Source organism: Hyla sarda, chromosome 2 (genome assembly GCF_029499605.1).
Source record: "Hyla sarda isolate aHylSar1 chromosome 2, aHylSar1.hap1, whole genome shotgun sequence".
Lineage (NCBI taxonomy): Eukaryota > Metazoa > Chordata > Amphibia > Anura > Hylidae > Hyla > Hyla sarda.
Genome location: NC_079190.1, coordinates 411,497,847 through 411,513,982, shown reverse-complemented (window position 1 = coordinate 411,513,982; position 16,136 = coordinate 411,497,847). Strand labels below are relative to the sequence as shown.

General features: G+C 38.2%; 1 protein-coding gene across 2 annotated transcripts in view; it reads left to right on the top strand.

The window, feature by feature from the left end:
* NLGN4X (neuroligin 4 X-linked) overlaps positions 1-16,136 on the top strand; it is a 381,836-nt gene that overhangs the window by 311,250 nt on the left and 54,450 nt on the right. For both annotated transcript variants that reach the window (XM_056558849.1, XM_056558850.1), the window contains one exon: positions 2,943-3,128. In XM_056558849.1, the coding sequence (XP_056414824.1) occupies positions 2,943-3,128 (186 nt within the window). The remainder of the gene's footprint in view (positions 1-2,942; positions 3,129-16,136) is intronic.

Sequence of the window (16,136 nt, the reverse complement as noted above, 5' to 3'; positions counted from 1 at the left end):
TTAACTTTCCTATATTTTAAGTGGACATATAAGTAACATGTGACCAAGTATTATCGAAGTATCTCCAGCCGTTTGGAAGTTATGCAGTGATATATATTTCCCATAGACTTGTATGGGACTTTCAACAAAAACCCCGACCCTGGCAAATGGGGGTGAGTAAGGGTTAAATCACCTATCCTATGTTTGTTGTTGACATATAAGTAACATGTGTGCCAAGTTTCATGTTAATATCTTTAGCCATATGGAAGTTTTTGTGGAACATACATACACACACACACACACACATACATTGAGTTATATATATATATATATATATATATATATATATATATATATATTATAGGAATCCCTTCTGGTATTTTTGCTATTGTGCTCATATGTGGATGTAAAGTAGTGTTGCTCGCGAATATTCGCAATTCGAATATTATTCGCGAATATCGCATATTCGCGAATTCGCGAATTTCGCGAATATAGCGCTGTATATTCGTAATTACGAATATTCGTTTTTTTTTTTTTTTTTTTCTTCACAGTACACATCACAGTGATCACCCCTCTCTGCTTCCAGCTCGTGTGGTGTAAAGAAGGCTGTAATACTACTGTGTAAGACTGGCGTGCGAAAATTCGCATATGCGAAAATTAGCATATGCTAATTTTCGTATATGCGAAAATTCGCATATGTTAATTTTCGCGTACACGTATTTTCGCACACGCGAAAATAAAACGAGAATATAACGAATATGCGAATATTCGCGAATATATGACGAATATTCGTCCATATATTCGCGAATATTCGCGAATTCGAATATGGCCTATGCCGCTCAACACTAATGTAAAGTGCTCTGTGGGTGCATTACAGGGCTCAGAATGGAAGGAGCGACAATTAGATTTTGGAGAGCGAAATCTGCTGGCTTTTGAGTGCATGTTGCATTTAGGAAGCCTGCATGGTGCCAGAAGAGCAAAAAAGTAAAAAAAAAATACATGGCACAACACACTATTTGGGAAACTACACTCCTCAAAGAATGTAACAAGGAGTACAGTGAGCCTTAACACCCCACAGGTGTTTGACGAATTTTGCAAAGTTTGGACAAGAAAGTAAAACATTTGATTTTTTTTCACTAATATGCTGTGTTACCCCAAATTTTTACAAGTTGTACCTGGTCGGGTTTAGTCTGTCCCGTTAGTATCTTGTTGGGTATTCTCCTTAGGTCTGTGCTCATACTTGTTTCTGTGAGTCTTGTATCTTGACCCCAGTTCAGACATATTTGTGCTTAGTGCATTTTTGTGTCCCTCTATTATTGGAGTTTGGGTTTGAAATTGTATCCGGATCAAACTAGTGTTAGTTCTTTTCCTGAGCTTCGCCTTGTCCCTAAAGTAGGAGTCAGTTTGTTTTGCATCTAGTATGTTTTAGTTTGATGTATCCTGTTCTTGGTCCATGTTAAGACCTGTTGGTCTCTGAGTTTTTGTGTCTGTTCTCGTCATTCTAGTATTTGGGTATTCTTAAGTCTTATTGGGTTTGTCTTCAGCCTAACCTTGTTTATCCCTTGCATCCCTGGATATATCTCACCTTATTTAATTCCTAGTTTATCCTGTCTTGTTCATATTATCATATCTGCTGTTTATCTTGTGTTGGTTCGTAAGCTGTAGTTTGTAGGCTACATATGTAACCATGTATTCCTGATGTTTGATAAGTGCAACTTAGTATTCCTGCTGTATTAAATATTCTGGTTTACTAAGTGTAGGCAGGGAAAGAGGTTCAGGGTTAGTTTTCCCTGCCCTGTGCAACGGTTGTTCATGACTTTAAAGACATATTTACAATTGATAAATCTCCCAAAATTGTCAGAGGTTCAATTAAATTCTCTGAGCAGTTATATAGCCCTCTCTGAATTAGCTGGTATTAATAAATCCCTTCCTTCTGGGAAATAAACACGACTGCATAGATTTTCAATCAACCCCTATAAGATCTTCCAAAACTTCTTGTCGCAATATCTTAATAAAATATTCAAGCATTAAAGGATATTTGCTCCTTCCCCAAGAAAAAAAAACAGTTTTGGAGCATACAGCAGCTGATAAGTACTGGAAGGAATAAGAGTTTTATATAGAACTAATTTACAAATCTGTTTAACTGCCACGTATAGGCAGGGAAGGAGTGCACACTATTCTCACCCACTTCCCTTATCACTGTCTACTTACGTACCCGCCCTAAGTAGCGTGTCCGTAACCACGGTGACAGTCCCTATCTACAATAAGTGTGGGCAGTCCAGTCAAAATAATAATCTATAATGCAGATGGAGGTCAGTACACAGAATGGAATCACTCAGACTAACAGAAAAATAACTAATCATACACACAATAAGTCGATGTCCACAGTCCAAGTGGATACCAAGAGGTTACAGATAAGCCAATTCACAAAGCCAGAGGAAGAGTAAGAGAGCGGAGCCAAAGGGATAAAATGCCAGATATTACAGATACAATATAAAAGCTAGCTAGGAATACACAGAGCTCTTTAGCAGGCAAGGATTGGGATTAGACTGCCAGCTTATATAGGCCCAGATCAGGTGCTCACATCCAGGTCAGCTGACCAGTCCAGACAGCTGGGCGTGATTTAAAAAAAAATGTTTGTACCTTTAAGGGCAATTGTTGAAGGATATCTGTTTCATATTCAGGAGTCCCCCAAAGAACAATACATTTAATTTGTATAATTTCATATGCCCTTAGCACCTCATACATTATATCCACTGCTATGATGTAAGAAGTATAAATATTGGAAGTGTGTTACTGTGCTAGTTTAGTCACTACCTCTAACTCCATATATATATATATATATATATATATATATATATATATATATCACAAAATGTCATTTCCCAGCTTCACAAAAAAGCTTCTATTATTATTATTATTATTATTGTCTTATGTCTTTACATTTTTGTTTTCAATCACAGGTTTCTTAAGTACAGGGGACCAAGCAGCAAAAGGAAACTATGGTTTACTTGATCAAATACAAGCTTTACGATGGATTGAAGAAAATATTGGAGCATTTGGAGGGGATCCAAAAAGAGTGACAATTTTCGGATCTGGGGCTGGAGCATCCTGTGTAAGCCTATTAACCTTATCCCACTATTCTGAAGGTAATACTGTTATGATAAAATCTTTATTATGTAACCTTATTACTTACTGCTGTTTAAATTTGCAATTGGATGAGTATTTTGTAAATCAGCTTGTTGAATGGGTGACAAAGTTTAATTCTTTAAAAGTTTAGTCTTAAATCAATCTTTTGTCTTCACATAAATCCCTCAGTTACAATATTTTAGCTTCATTTCAAATGGATAAGAAATTGTAAGTTTGTCCAATAAATTAAATATATAGGGGGAGCTTTATCAAAGCTGTCTATGTCCGCATCAATATAGACCAAACTACAGAGGCTTAGGCTGGACTATTGTGCGCCTAATTTATCAAAAGGCACACGGCTCTTGATAAATTCTGTGTACAGACTTCGGGATCTATGCTTTAGACTGTATTTAAACCTGCTCCAACATGGTCTGACATTTCGGCGTACTGTCAGCCGATGCGACTTGTCGCTGAAAAGTCGCTTTTGATAAATTCAGCACCAATGCATTTTTCTGTCTAAAATAGATTAGAATGCATCATGATCTAAAAATCCTCTAAGGCAGAAGTCGCAGAAAAGTTGCACATCTTTAGACTGCGACTTTCTGTGCAACAAATTTAGAAAGGAAAAAACAGTCTAAATCCTTTGATAAATATCCACCATTAAATGATATATGTATAATATATTGTGGTGAAATATTACAGCATCTTAAGCAGGTAGCTTACTCCTAGGCAATCCCACAAAATAATGACACAGGGATGATGAGGGCTCGGGAACTATGCCTCTGAAAGTTACATTGGATGTTAACAGATCCATTAGCCGATTCCCTTGAGAAAGTCAGTTTTGCTGACAAAACGTCGGGAGGGCTAATTGAGATTTGTTTTAATATCACACCTATGTCCTCGTAAACATAGCAACAGCACATCCAGAGCAACTGTACCTATCGGTTAACACAGAGTAGTGTTATCTAGGATGTGCTGAATCAAACAAGGAACACAGTCTGGAATTTTAAACCCATTTGTTCAATAAGTTTATCCGTAGGATTTTAATATGAGTAATTAATAAAGATATTTTTTAAGGGGGGATTTCTAGTTTCGGGCTTATCCCTTGGGGGGGGGGGGTGACCCCTTAAGGTTGTTGTTTGGATTTTTGCCCTGGAATCCTTGGGAATTTTTTGGTAGTTCAGCAATCTTTGTCTCACTGCTCCATTGTAATTCTATTGGCAGTAAGACAAAGATCTATAAGAGCCAACAAGTAAAGCGTGTTACCCCAGGACATGTCACAAGAGGAAGTGAAACTTTAACCCTTTAACATATTTAAATGTTTAAACCATGTGCCCCTTTTTTCTTTTTCTTCCTGATTATAAAACTGTAGTTATTTAAAGGGTTTCCTCCATACATGGCTGCCTATTAAGGAGCATGTGACGATATACATCATTGTGCCTCCTCCATAGTAGTAAACTGAGCTCAAGCAAGAAGTACAGGTACAGTGGAGGAGGCGAGATGTGCTGCTCCATAGGCAGTCATGTCTGAACGATAGGCCGTCTGGCTGCATACGGAAACGGGAAGCCAAGTGGTAGCGGAGTGGAGTGATAAAAAAGAATAGGGCTGCAGAGAAACCTTACAATATGTGTAATATGTTCAGAATCACAGTAGTGGCTTCTTAAAAATCATATTAAAGGTAGCAAACCTCTTTAAAGGGTTACTCAGCTACCCAGCATCTGGAACACTGAGTTCTGAACACTGTGTGCGGGATTCCGTGTTCACGCTCGCCCCCTCGTGACGTCATGCCCCGTCATGTGACATCACATCCCTCCTCCTCAATTCAAGTCTATGGGAGGGTGCATGATTGCCGTTGTGCCCCCTTCCCATAGACTTTCAATGAGGGGGCAGGCCATGACGTCACGAGGTATCGGTACTCAATGTTCTGGACACTGGGGAGTGGAGTAACCCTTTAAGCCTTGTCTGGTATTGCAAGTTTCCCCCCTTCCTGACATGTGAGGCATCCGGTCCACAATTACACCTAATCTGTCACACAGAAATTGCAGAGTCCTGGTTGTTGCCATGGCCTCCTGTCTGCCAAGTATGGAAGCCTGTGAGGTCCAGCTATAGGCTGGATCTCACAGGCTGAGATGCCAGGTAATACTGACTGTTCTACTAAGTTGCAGCACAGATGTAGTTCAGTATAGTATAAAAGTTAAAAAGTAAAAAAAATATATATGAAAATAAAATATTTTCCAAAAATAAATAAAATGTAAAAAAAGTAATAAAAATGTATGCCCCTTTCCTAATAATGCCCTGTATTATAAAAGAAAAAAAAGCCTATCCATAATAGGGATTGCTAAATTCGTAATCACTTGTACTGTAATATAATAATGTTAATTATCCTGCACAGTTAACACCGTAAAAAACAACAACAAATAGCACAAAAATGTCTAATTTTGTTCCAAAAAGTTGAATAAAAATGGCCAAAGAGTAGCATGTATCAGAAAAATTGTATAAATAAAAATTACAGCTTGTCCTGAAAAAATAAAAAAATAAAAAATAAACTCATACAATGGCTGGATTCAAATTTTAAACGGAACATGGCAACACAAAAAAAGGGAAAAAAAGGATTTTGTTGTAAAAAGGAAAAAGAACGAGCAGACCAGAGCAGAAGAAAGCTGATAATACTGATCAGTGCTATTGCCTATGCATAGCACTCAACGGTATTAACAATCAAATGATTTCTATAGATATTCCCCTATGGGGACTATTAAAGTGTAAAAAAATAAAATAAAAGACAAAAAGTGAAAAATCCGTCACTTTTTCTCATTTTAACCCCAGGTATTAAAAAAAAAAAATCAATAAATATATTTGGTATTGCCATGTGCATAAATGTCCGAATTATCAAAATATAATGTTAATGGATCCTGTTCGGTGAATGGTGTAAATGTAAAAAAAATAAGAAAAGTCCAAAGTTGCTGCTTTTTTTATCATATAATATTCCAAAAAAATAAAAATGAATGAAAAGTTTCATATATGCAAAGGTGTATAAAAAAAAAGTACATATCACGGTGCAAAAAATTAGCCCTCATACCACTGTAATTTTTAGCGTAAATTGTACAGCGAAAAAACTAAATCTTCCAAAATTAGCAAAATTGCAGTTTTCTTTTCAATTTCTCCACACAAATAGTATTTTTTTTAAATGTTTCCATACATTTTTATGGTAAAGTGAGTGATGTCATTACAAAGGACAAATGGTCACGCAAAAAAAAAAAAAAAAAAAACTCATACTACAGGGTGGGCCATTTATATGGATACACCTTAATAAAATGGGAACGGTTGGTGATATTAACTTCCTGTTTGTGGCACATTAGTATATGTGAGGGTGAAAACTTTCAAGATTGGTGAGCATGGAGGCCATTTTGAAGTTGCCCATTTTGAATCCAACTTTTGTTTCAAAAGGATGAGGGTCATGTGACACATCAAACTTATTGGGAATTTCACAAGAAAAACAATTATGTGCGGTTTTAACGTAACTTTATTCTTTCATGGGTTATTTACAAGTTTCTGGCCACTTATAAAATGTATTCAATGTGCTGCCCATTATGTTGGATTGTCAATGCACTCTTCACACACTTCCCACACTGATAGCAACACCGCAGGAGAAATGCTAGCACAGGATTCCAGTATCCATAGTTTCAGGTGCTGCACATCTCGTATCTTAACAGCATAGACAATTCACAGCATAGACAATTGCCTTCAGATGACCCCAAAGAAAAAAGTCTAAGGGGGTCAAATCGGGAGACCTTGGGGGCCATTCAACTGGCCCACGATGACCAATCCACTTTCCAGGAAACTGTTCATCTAGGAATGCTCATACATTGGATAGATCCCTCCAAGACTGTTGAAACACAAAAATTGATGGTATGGTGTGGTATATGGGGTACAAAGATAGTGGGGGCATTCTTCATCAATGGAAACCTCAAGGCCACTGGATATGCGAAATTGCTACATGATGATGTGTTTCCCTCTTTATGCACTAAAACTGGCACGTTCCCTGAGTTTTTCCAGCAAGATGGTGCACCACCACATTATGGGTGTCAGGTCCGAGCATTCCTAGATGAACAGTTTCCTGGAAAGTAGATTGGTTGTCGTGGGCCAGTTGAATGGCCCCCAAGGTCTCCTGACCTGACCCCCTTAGACTTTTATCTTTGGGGTCATCTGAAGGCAATTGTCTATGCTGTGAAAATACAAGATGTGCAGCACCTAAAACTACGTATGCTGGAAGCCTGTGCTAGCATTTCTCCTGCAGTGTTGTTATCAGTGTGTGAAGAGTGGGAGGAGAGGGTTGCATTGACAATCCAACACAATGGGCAACACATTGAACACATTTTATAAGTGGTCAGAAACTTGTACATAACTCATGAAAGAATAAAGTTACGTTAAAACCAAGCACATCATTGTTTTTCTTGTGAAATTTCCAATACGTTTGATGTGTCACATGACCCTCTTCCTATTAAAAAAACAAAAGTTGGATTCAAAATGGCCAAATTCAAAATGGTCACCATGGTCACCACCCATCTTGAAAAGTTTCCCCCCTCACATATACTAATGTGCCACAAACAGGAAGTTAATATAACCAACCATTCCCATTTTATTAAGGTGTATCCATATAAATGGCCCACCCTGTAGTCTGCTGATGAAAATATGAAAGAGTTATGATTTTTAGAAGGCGAGGAGGAAAAAATGAAAATGCAAACAAACAAAAAAAAAATTTGCTTCCTCCTTAAGGTCAAAATGGACTGTGTCCTTAAGGGACAATATGTCACGATAAAAACAATATATAATTTGTGTGTCTACAAGAGGAAGAAGAAAATGTCAACTAAACCCCACACCTAAGAAATGTAAAAACTGCTTTTGTCAAGAATGACAAAAAAATAAGTCCTTAAAGGAGTACTCCACCCCTAGACATCTTATGCCCTTACCCCCGCGATCTCTGTGCAACTCACAGCATTTTAAGAATGCTGAGTTCCCACAGCGGGGGTCGTGACATCACGCCATGCCCCCTTTTGATGTCACGCTACACCCCTTGTGATGTCACGCCACACCCCCTCCATTCATGTCAAAGATATAGTTCTGTGACAGAGGGTTCTATATCCCCAAATGCATTATTTGGAAACACTGAACTCCAGTTTCCATTGTTTTGACCATTTACCTAGTAAAGCAAATGCACTTTCCATATTCCATACACCTTCAGGAACATAAACTCTCATGCACACTTTTGTTTCTTCAACAAACCAGCAAATGATACCTGCTGCTATGTCACTTATGAACATATAAAAAAGACAAGGGCCGAGAAACAAACCTTGTGGTACATCACTTGCAACTATTCTCATATTTTACACCATTAACAATGACATCTCATAGCCATAAGGAAATCCATTGAACTAGAGCATTTCTTGAAACAAGATGCAATTCAAGATCACAGAGTCTACTTTAGATATCTTTAGAGATGAGCAAACTTACAGTAATTTTGATTCGTCACAAACTTCTCGGCTCGGCAGTTGATGACTTATCCTGCGTAAATTAGTTCAGCCTTCAGGTGCTCCGGTGGGCTGGAAAAGGTGGATACATTCCTAGGAAAGAGTCTCCTAGGACTGTATCCACCTTTTCCAGCCCACCGGAGCACCTGAAAGCTGAACTAATTTATGCAGGAAAAGTCATCAACTGCCGAGCCGAGAAGTTCGCAACGAATCAAATTTACTGTAAGTTTCGCTCATCTCTAGATATCTTCATAATAGAGTTATTGGATTCGCTGTTTAATTGAAGCAATAATCTGACTATGCTTCTTAAGTAGGGTCTGTTCCTCAGCTAGATAAGGTGGCAATATAAAGATTTAATTATAGTAGTCATTATGGAAGAAGTAATTAGACAGAAAAATGTCTTCCTTTTCTTACATGTCATAATTGTACATATTATTTGTGATTTTATATTTCCTATGTGTTACTCCTTCCTTTATGTAATGTCCCTTTTCATAGAATCCTTTCAACCAATTTGAGCACTGATGAAATGCAAAAACTGATTTATTCATTTTTACATGTATTCAATAGCTATATTTTAAAATATACTTTACAAAGTAAATCAGGCTAGCAGCTGGTTTTGTATGCATTTAAATCTGCCAATGCATTTGTCACCTATTTCATCAAATCATGAAGTGTTATTACATTTTGACATTTAGAGATTATCCCTTATAGAGCATGTCAGCACGTTGTAAAGAATAATGTCACTTTACATTCATCTACCTGATAATTTTTAAAAATACATCTGTAAATAACATCCATGTTTACACTTAAAAGGGCTATTGAATGTTTTTTTTTTAAATCAACTGGTACCATGAATGTATACAGAATTGTAAATGAAGTCTATTTAAAAATCTTAATCCTTTCATTACTTAACATCTGCTGTAGGCTCCTAAAAAAGTTGTGTAGTTATTTCTCATCACAGTGCTCTCTGCTGACACCTTTGTCTGTGTCAGGAACTGTCCAAAGCAGGGAAGGTTCACTATGGAGATTTGATCCTGCTCTTGACAGTTCCTTACACAGACAGAGGTGGCAACAGAGAGCGCTTAAAATAGGTACTCCATTTTAAACATCTTATGCCCTATCCAAAGGATAAGGATTAATATGTCCCCACTGCAGCAGGACCCCCGCAATCTCCGGGCCGTCAGTGGCGGCGTCCAGAACACGGAGGCTTGTAGCTAATGTATAATAATTATGTTAATGTATAATATTCATTTATTTCATAATTTTTTTGATTAGTGGTCATTAGTTTTAAATTTGTTTCTTAAGGCATGTTATGATTACACAGTTAACCCTTTAAAGACCCAGCCCATTTTCCCCTTAATGACCCTGCCAATTTTTGCATATCTGACCACTGTCACTTTAAGCCTTAATAACTCTGGGATGCTTTTACTTTTCATTCTGATTCCAAGATTGTTTTTTTGTGACATATTCTACTTCTATGCTAGTGGTAAAATTTTGTCGATACTTCTATCATTTCTTGGTAAAAAAATAAAAAAAATGTATGAAAAATTTTAACATTTTGAATTTTATTTTTTTACTTTGAAGCTCTCTGCTTGTTAGGAAAATGGACATTAAAAATAAATTATATATTGATTCAAATGTACAATATGTATACTTTATGTTTGCACCATAAAGTTGACATGTTTTTACTTTTGGAAGACAGCAGAGGGCTTTAAATTTCAGCAGCACACATTTTTCGAAAAATTTTCTAAATCTGAATTTTTCAGGGACCAGTTAAGTTTTGAAGTGGATTTGAAGGGCCTTCATATTAGAAATACCCCACAAATGACTCCATTATAAAAACTGCAAACCTCAAAGTATTCAAAATGATATTCAGTAAGTGTTTTAACCCTTTAGTTCACAGGAGTAGCAGGAATAGCAGCAAAGTGGAGGCGGAAATTAAAAATCTTCATTTTTTACACTTGCGTGTTCTTGTAAACTGAGTTTTTTTATTTTTATGAAGGGTATTAGGAGAAAAAGCTCCCCAAAATTTGTAACCCAATTTCTCTCGAGTAAGGAAATACCTCATATGTGTATGTCAAGTGTTTGGCAGGTGCAGTAGAGGGTTCAGAAGGGAAGGAGCAACAATGGGATTTTGGAGAGTCAATTTTGCTGAAATGGTTTTTGGGGGGCATGTCGCATTTAGGAAGCCCCTATGGTGCCAGAACAGCAGAAAACCCCCCACATGGCATGCCATTTTGAAAACTACACCCCTCAAGGCACATAACAAGGGGTCCAGTGAGCCTTAACACCCCACAGGTGTTTGACGACTTTTTGTTAAAGTCGGATGTGTAAATGAAAAAAATGAAAAAATCACTAAAGTGAAGTTTTCCCCCCCAAATTTACCGTTTTTACAAAGGGTAATGGCAGAAAATGCCCCCTCAAAATTTGTAACCCCATCTCTTCTGTGTATGGAAATACACCATGTTAGGACGTAAAATGCTCTGCGGGCAAACTGCAATGCTCAGAAGAGAAGGAGTAACATTTGGCTTTTGGAAAGCAAATTTAGCTAAAATGGTTTTTGGGGGGCATGTCAACATTTAGGAAGCCCCCATGGTGCCAGCAACTACATCCCTCAAGGAACATAACAAGGGGTACAGTGAGCCTTAACACCTCACAGGTGTTTGACGACTTTTTGTTAACTTTGGATGTGTAAATAAAGTATAAAAAAATTCACTAAAATGATGGTTTTCCCCCAAATTTTAAATTTTTACAAGGGGTAATAGGAGAAAATGACCTCCCAAAATTTTAACCCCATTTCTTCTGAGTATGGAAATACCCCATGTGTGGACGTCAAGTGCTCTGCTGGCACACTACATTGCTCAGAAGAGGAGGAGCACTATTGAGCTTTTTGAGAGAGAATTTGTTTGGAATGGAAGTCAGGGTCCATGTGTGTTTACAAAGCCCCCCGTGGTGCCAGAACAGTGGACCCCCCAACTTGTGATACCATTTTGGAAACAACACCCCTCACAGAATTTAATAAGGGGTGCAGTGAGTATTTACACCACATTGGTGTTTGACAGATCTTTGGAACAATTAAATTTTTCATTTTCACGGACCACTGTTCCAAAAATCTGTCAGACACATGTGGGGCGTAAATGCTCACTGTGCCCCTTATTACATTACATGAGGGGTGTAGTTTCCAAAATGAGGGGGGTCCATTTTTCTGGAACTACGGGGGCTTTGTAAACACACGTGGCCTTCAATTCAGGACAAATTTTCTCTTCAAAAGCCCAATGGCGCTCCTTCCCCTCTGAACATAGTAGTGCGCCCGCAGAGCACTTTACATCCACATATGGGGTATGTTCTTTCCCAGAAGAAATGGGGTTACAAATTTTGGGGGGCTTTTTTCCTATTTTCCCTTGTGAAAATGAAAAATGTAGGGTAACACCAGCATTTTAGTGAAAAAAAACACCTGTGGGGTGTTAAGGCTCACTATACCACTTGTTACATTCCGTGAGGGGTGTAGTTTCCAAAATGGGGTCACATGGGGGTGTTTCTAAACTCCCAGCATGCCTGGACAGTCAGTGGATGTACGGAAATGCTGGGAGTTGTTGTTTTGCAACAGCTGGATGCTCCGTTTTGGAACACTGCCGTACAATACGTTTTTCATTTTTATTTGGGTGGGGGACAGTGTAAGGCGTGTATATAGTGTTTTACTCTTTATTATGTGTTAGTGTAGGGTAGTGTTTTTAGGGTACATTCGCACAGGCGGCGTTTACGGCGAGTTTCCCGCTAGGAGTTTGCGATGCAGCAAAAAATTTGCCGCAGCTCAAACTTGAAGCAGTAAACTCACTGTAAACCCGCCCATGTGAATGTACCCTGTACAATAACATGGAGGGAACCTCCAGCTGTAGACCGTGCATGCTGGGAGTTGTACTTTTGCAACAGCTGGAGGCAAACTGGTTGGAAAACCTTTAGTTAGGTTTTGTTACCTAACACAGTATTTTTCAACCAGTGTGCATCCAGCTGTAGCAAAACTACAACTCCCAATATGTACTGATCGCCGAAGGTCATGCTGGGAGATGTCGTTCTGCAACAGCTGGAGGTACACAACTACAACTCCCAGTATGCCAAGGCAGCTGTTTGCTTTTTGGGCATGCTGGTATTTGCAGTTTTGCAACATCTGGAGGGCTACAGTTTAGAGACCAGTGCACAGTGATCTCCAAACTGTGGCCCTACAGATGTTGCAAAACTGCAAATCCCAGCATGCCCAGACAGCAAACTGCTGTGTGGACATGCTAGGAGTTGTAGTTTTGCAAGATCTAGAGAACCACAGTTTAGAGACCACTGCACAGTGATCTCCAAACTGTGGCCCTCCAGATGTTGCAAAACTGCAAATCCCAGCATGCCCACACAGCAAACAGCTGACTGGGCATGCTGGGAGTAATAGTTTTGCAACATCTGGAGGACTACAGTTTAAAGAAGAGAAAAAAGCTTCCATAAAAAAGAGTACATTTTATTTCAATCCTTTAAAAAAGCGTGCAAAAAATATAAAGGTGACCCCATAAAATCCAAGGGAAACGCTGACATGTTTCGGTTTATTAATAAACCTTAGTCATAGCGATATTCATATGTGGGAACTTGTTCCTCTCCTTATTCCTGTAGTAAGTATGGTTTTGGAAAATACAAGGTCCACCCACCTGGAGGGGGGGGGGCATTAATCAGATGTGTGTGTGAATTATATATAATATATATATATATATATATATATATATATATATATATATATATATATCACAGCAGTATCAATATTATAACTTTAAATGGGAAAAAAATGGGGAAACCGGAGGGGGCGCCTTGTGTGATACCGTAAGGGTAGTAGGAGAGAGAGAAAACGGGGCTTATTCGACACCTAAGTTGTAGCTGCTCACCTTGCAGCAAGTAAAAACTTGCATATCAACCCACAACGGGGTTTAGAGAGGAATCCGGAACCGCTGCGGAGCCTTAGGTTGCAGGAGTGGTAAAACCACCTCCTGAGGCAGGACAAATAATAGCAAAGCGAAAAGAAACCTTCGGATGGTGCTGCTGGTTCCAATGATGAGGGTAACAAACTGTAGCCAGAGATGTAGGTAATACAAACCACTGGACAGTTTATTAAATAAACAATAAAACAATAAAACAGTAGGAGGATGTGTTTCGGGGGAGCCTCCCCCTTCTTCAGATCAGTATGTCAGATGTTACAATCATACAGGTATGTATTCAGGAGAAAATGGGCGCCAAAAGGGCACTGGGAGGGGCTAAACCCAGGTATGTCACATGATAGGTAGTTAGACAGGTAACAAACCATAATGATTATATAATGTGCAAGGTCACGTTCATCACACGACATCTGTCAGTCTGCACAATTATAAATATGATGTAAAATGAATATGTAATGCTGTAAATACAATGTCCACAGCTAGCATCCACATCCTGTGTCCAGATGTAAACATCTGGACCTCAGCGTGAGCATTGGGAGTATTTTTGGGTATCTTTGTAATCATGGACCTACATAATAAAGATAAGGTATCATCTTTACCGAAAAGTGCACTGCAAAGAAATGGAAGCCCCCAAGATTTTAAAAAATTGCATTTTTTTTTATTTCACTCCACAAATAATTTTTTTGGTTTAAAATAAGGGATGTCATTACAAAGTACAATGGGTGGCACAAAAAACAAGCCGTCATATTGGTCTGTAGGTGCAAAAATGAAAGCATTATGATTTTTTTTAAGAGGAGGAGGAGGAAAAACATAAGTGGAAAAACAAAAAGTGGCCTTTTCCTTAAGTCATGTCCTTGAGTCATTCAGGGGTTAAGGAAAACTTTATTTGCCTGATCTTCTTCAAATGTCCTTAAAAATCCTTTAAATGGGATACATGAAAAGCCTTGATACAATAAACAGATCCTAAATGCACAAATAATTTCACTAAGGATTATGATTGTTCCAATCTGCCAAGTCCATTTGCATTTTTAACTATTAGTTATGTTAAGGAAGTATTTAAACCAGTAGTTTTAACTCTATCTCTCGATTAGACGTGTGCTGGAGATGTAATAGATGAATTAGAGATCACAAGCAAAAAATTCCAAAATGTGATTGAGCAACCTTAGGCTAGGTTCACACTGCTGCTATGCTCAGTCCCGTTAAGGGTCCATTAGGCTCTTTTTTTTATTTTTTTGTGCTTTACGAACCCAGAACAGGTTGAGGCACAGTGGGCACCGACAGGTCCCAATGGATCCCATTGACTTTGCATAGGGTCCATCGAGTGTTTGTTATTTTTGACGAGTTTAATATCAGACATGCAGTAATTTTTCTGCCGCTAAACTTCCGTCATTTCACAACAGAACTACAACTGGTGGTGCTTAGCGGAAGTGTGGAAGAATTATTTGTATACTTCAGCTCATAACAACAAAGGAACTGTAAGGATGAATACAGATAGTAAAACAATGCCTTCTCCATATCAGCTAATGAGGGAGTTCACTCCCACAGGCCAAGGATTTACTTCTAACATTTTCTGCAAACGGTCTCCCAGCTTTTCACCCCCGGGGCTCATGGGCAGCCCGCTCCCCTCTAGCCATGCTACTGAAGCTGATTATATGGATTATAAATTCAGAACAGAATAGTTAATTAGAATTAATTATTTTTCAAATGTTCTTCTTTTGAAGTTCTACTGTAGGACATAGACTTTTAACTATATTGTCAGTTGTGGATGTATATTATGCCGTCTTATAGTCAGCTGCCTGCGTCTGATAAGAATAACTCGCACACCATAGTAGTAGCAGGTGCTGTGTGATTGATTCTCAGTGTGCTCGCATGGCAGCTTGGAATTATTCTAAAGATTTTCTCGAGTAGGACTGTGACAAAATGACAGCATTATAACACATCTGCATGCATACACAGTTGTTGGGGCAATGTACAAACAAAATCATTACAAAAACATAATTCTTTCTATTTTACAGTGCGTATTCCCTTGTCAACACCTTGTCATCCATGTTCTGTCATGTGATGATTGTTGATGAGGCCTGGATGTATTATTAAAAAAAAAAAAAACTTCAGCATTTTACAGAGCTGGTAAACGATTTGCCACCTACTAGGTGCCCTCTGAGACATAACACTTCACTATTGTTAGGTTTTAGGCTGGGCACACACACCGTAAAATCAAAAGAAAAGTTTTGTTGTGAAGTAGATAGAAAAAATGGTCATATTTTTAATGCTGTATGAAAGTCTATGGAAAAGCAGTGCACACATAGATTTTAAAATTTTTGGAATTTTGGCTTTTGTTTAAAGAATGTGTGCACTGGTGCGCACATTTAGCGCAGTTTTAGCGCAGTTTGGGTGCAAAAATGAACCCTCATAACACCCCATACGCGGAAAAATAAAAAAGTTATAGGGGTCAGAAGATGATAATTTTAAACGTATACATTTTCCTGCATGTAGTTAGGATTTTTTCCCGAAGTACGATAAAATTAAACCTATATAAGTAGGA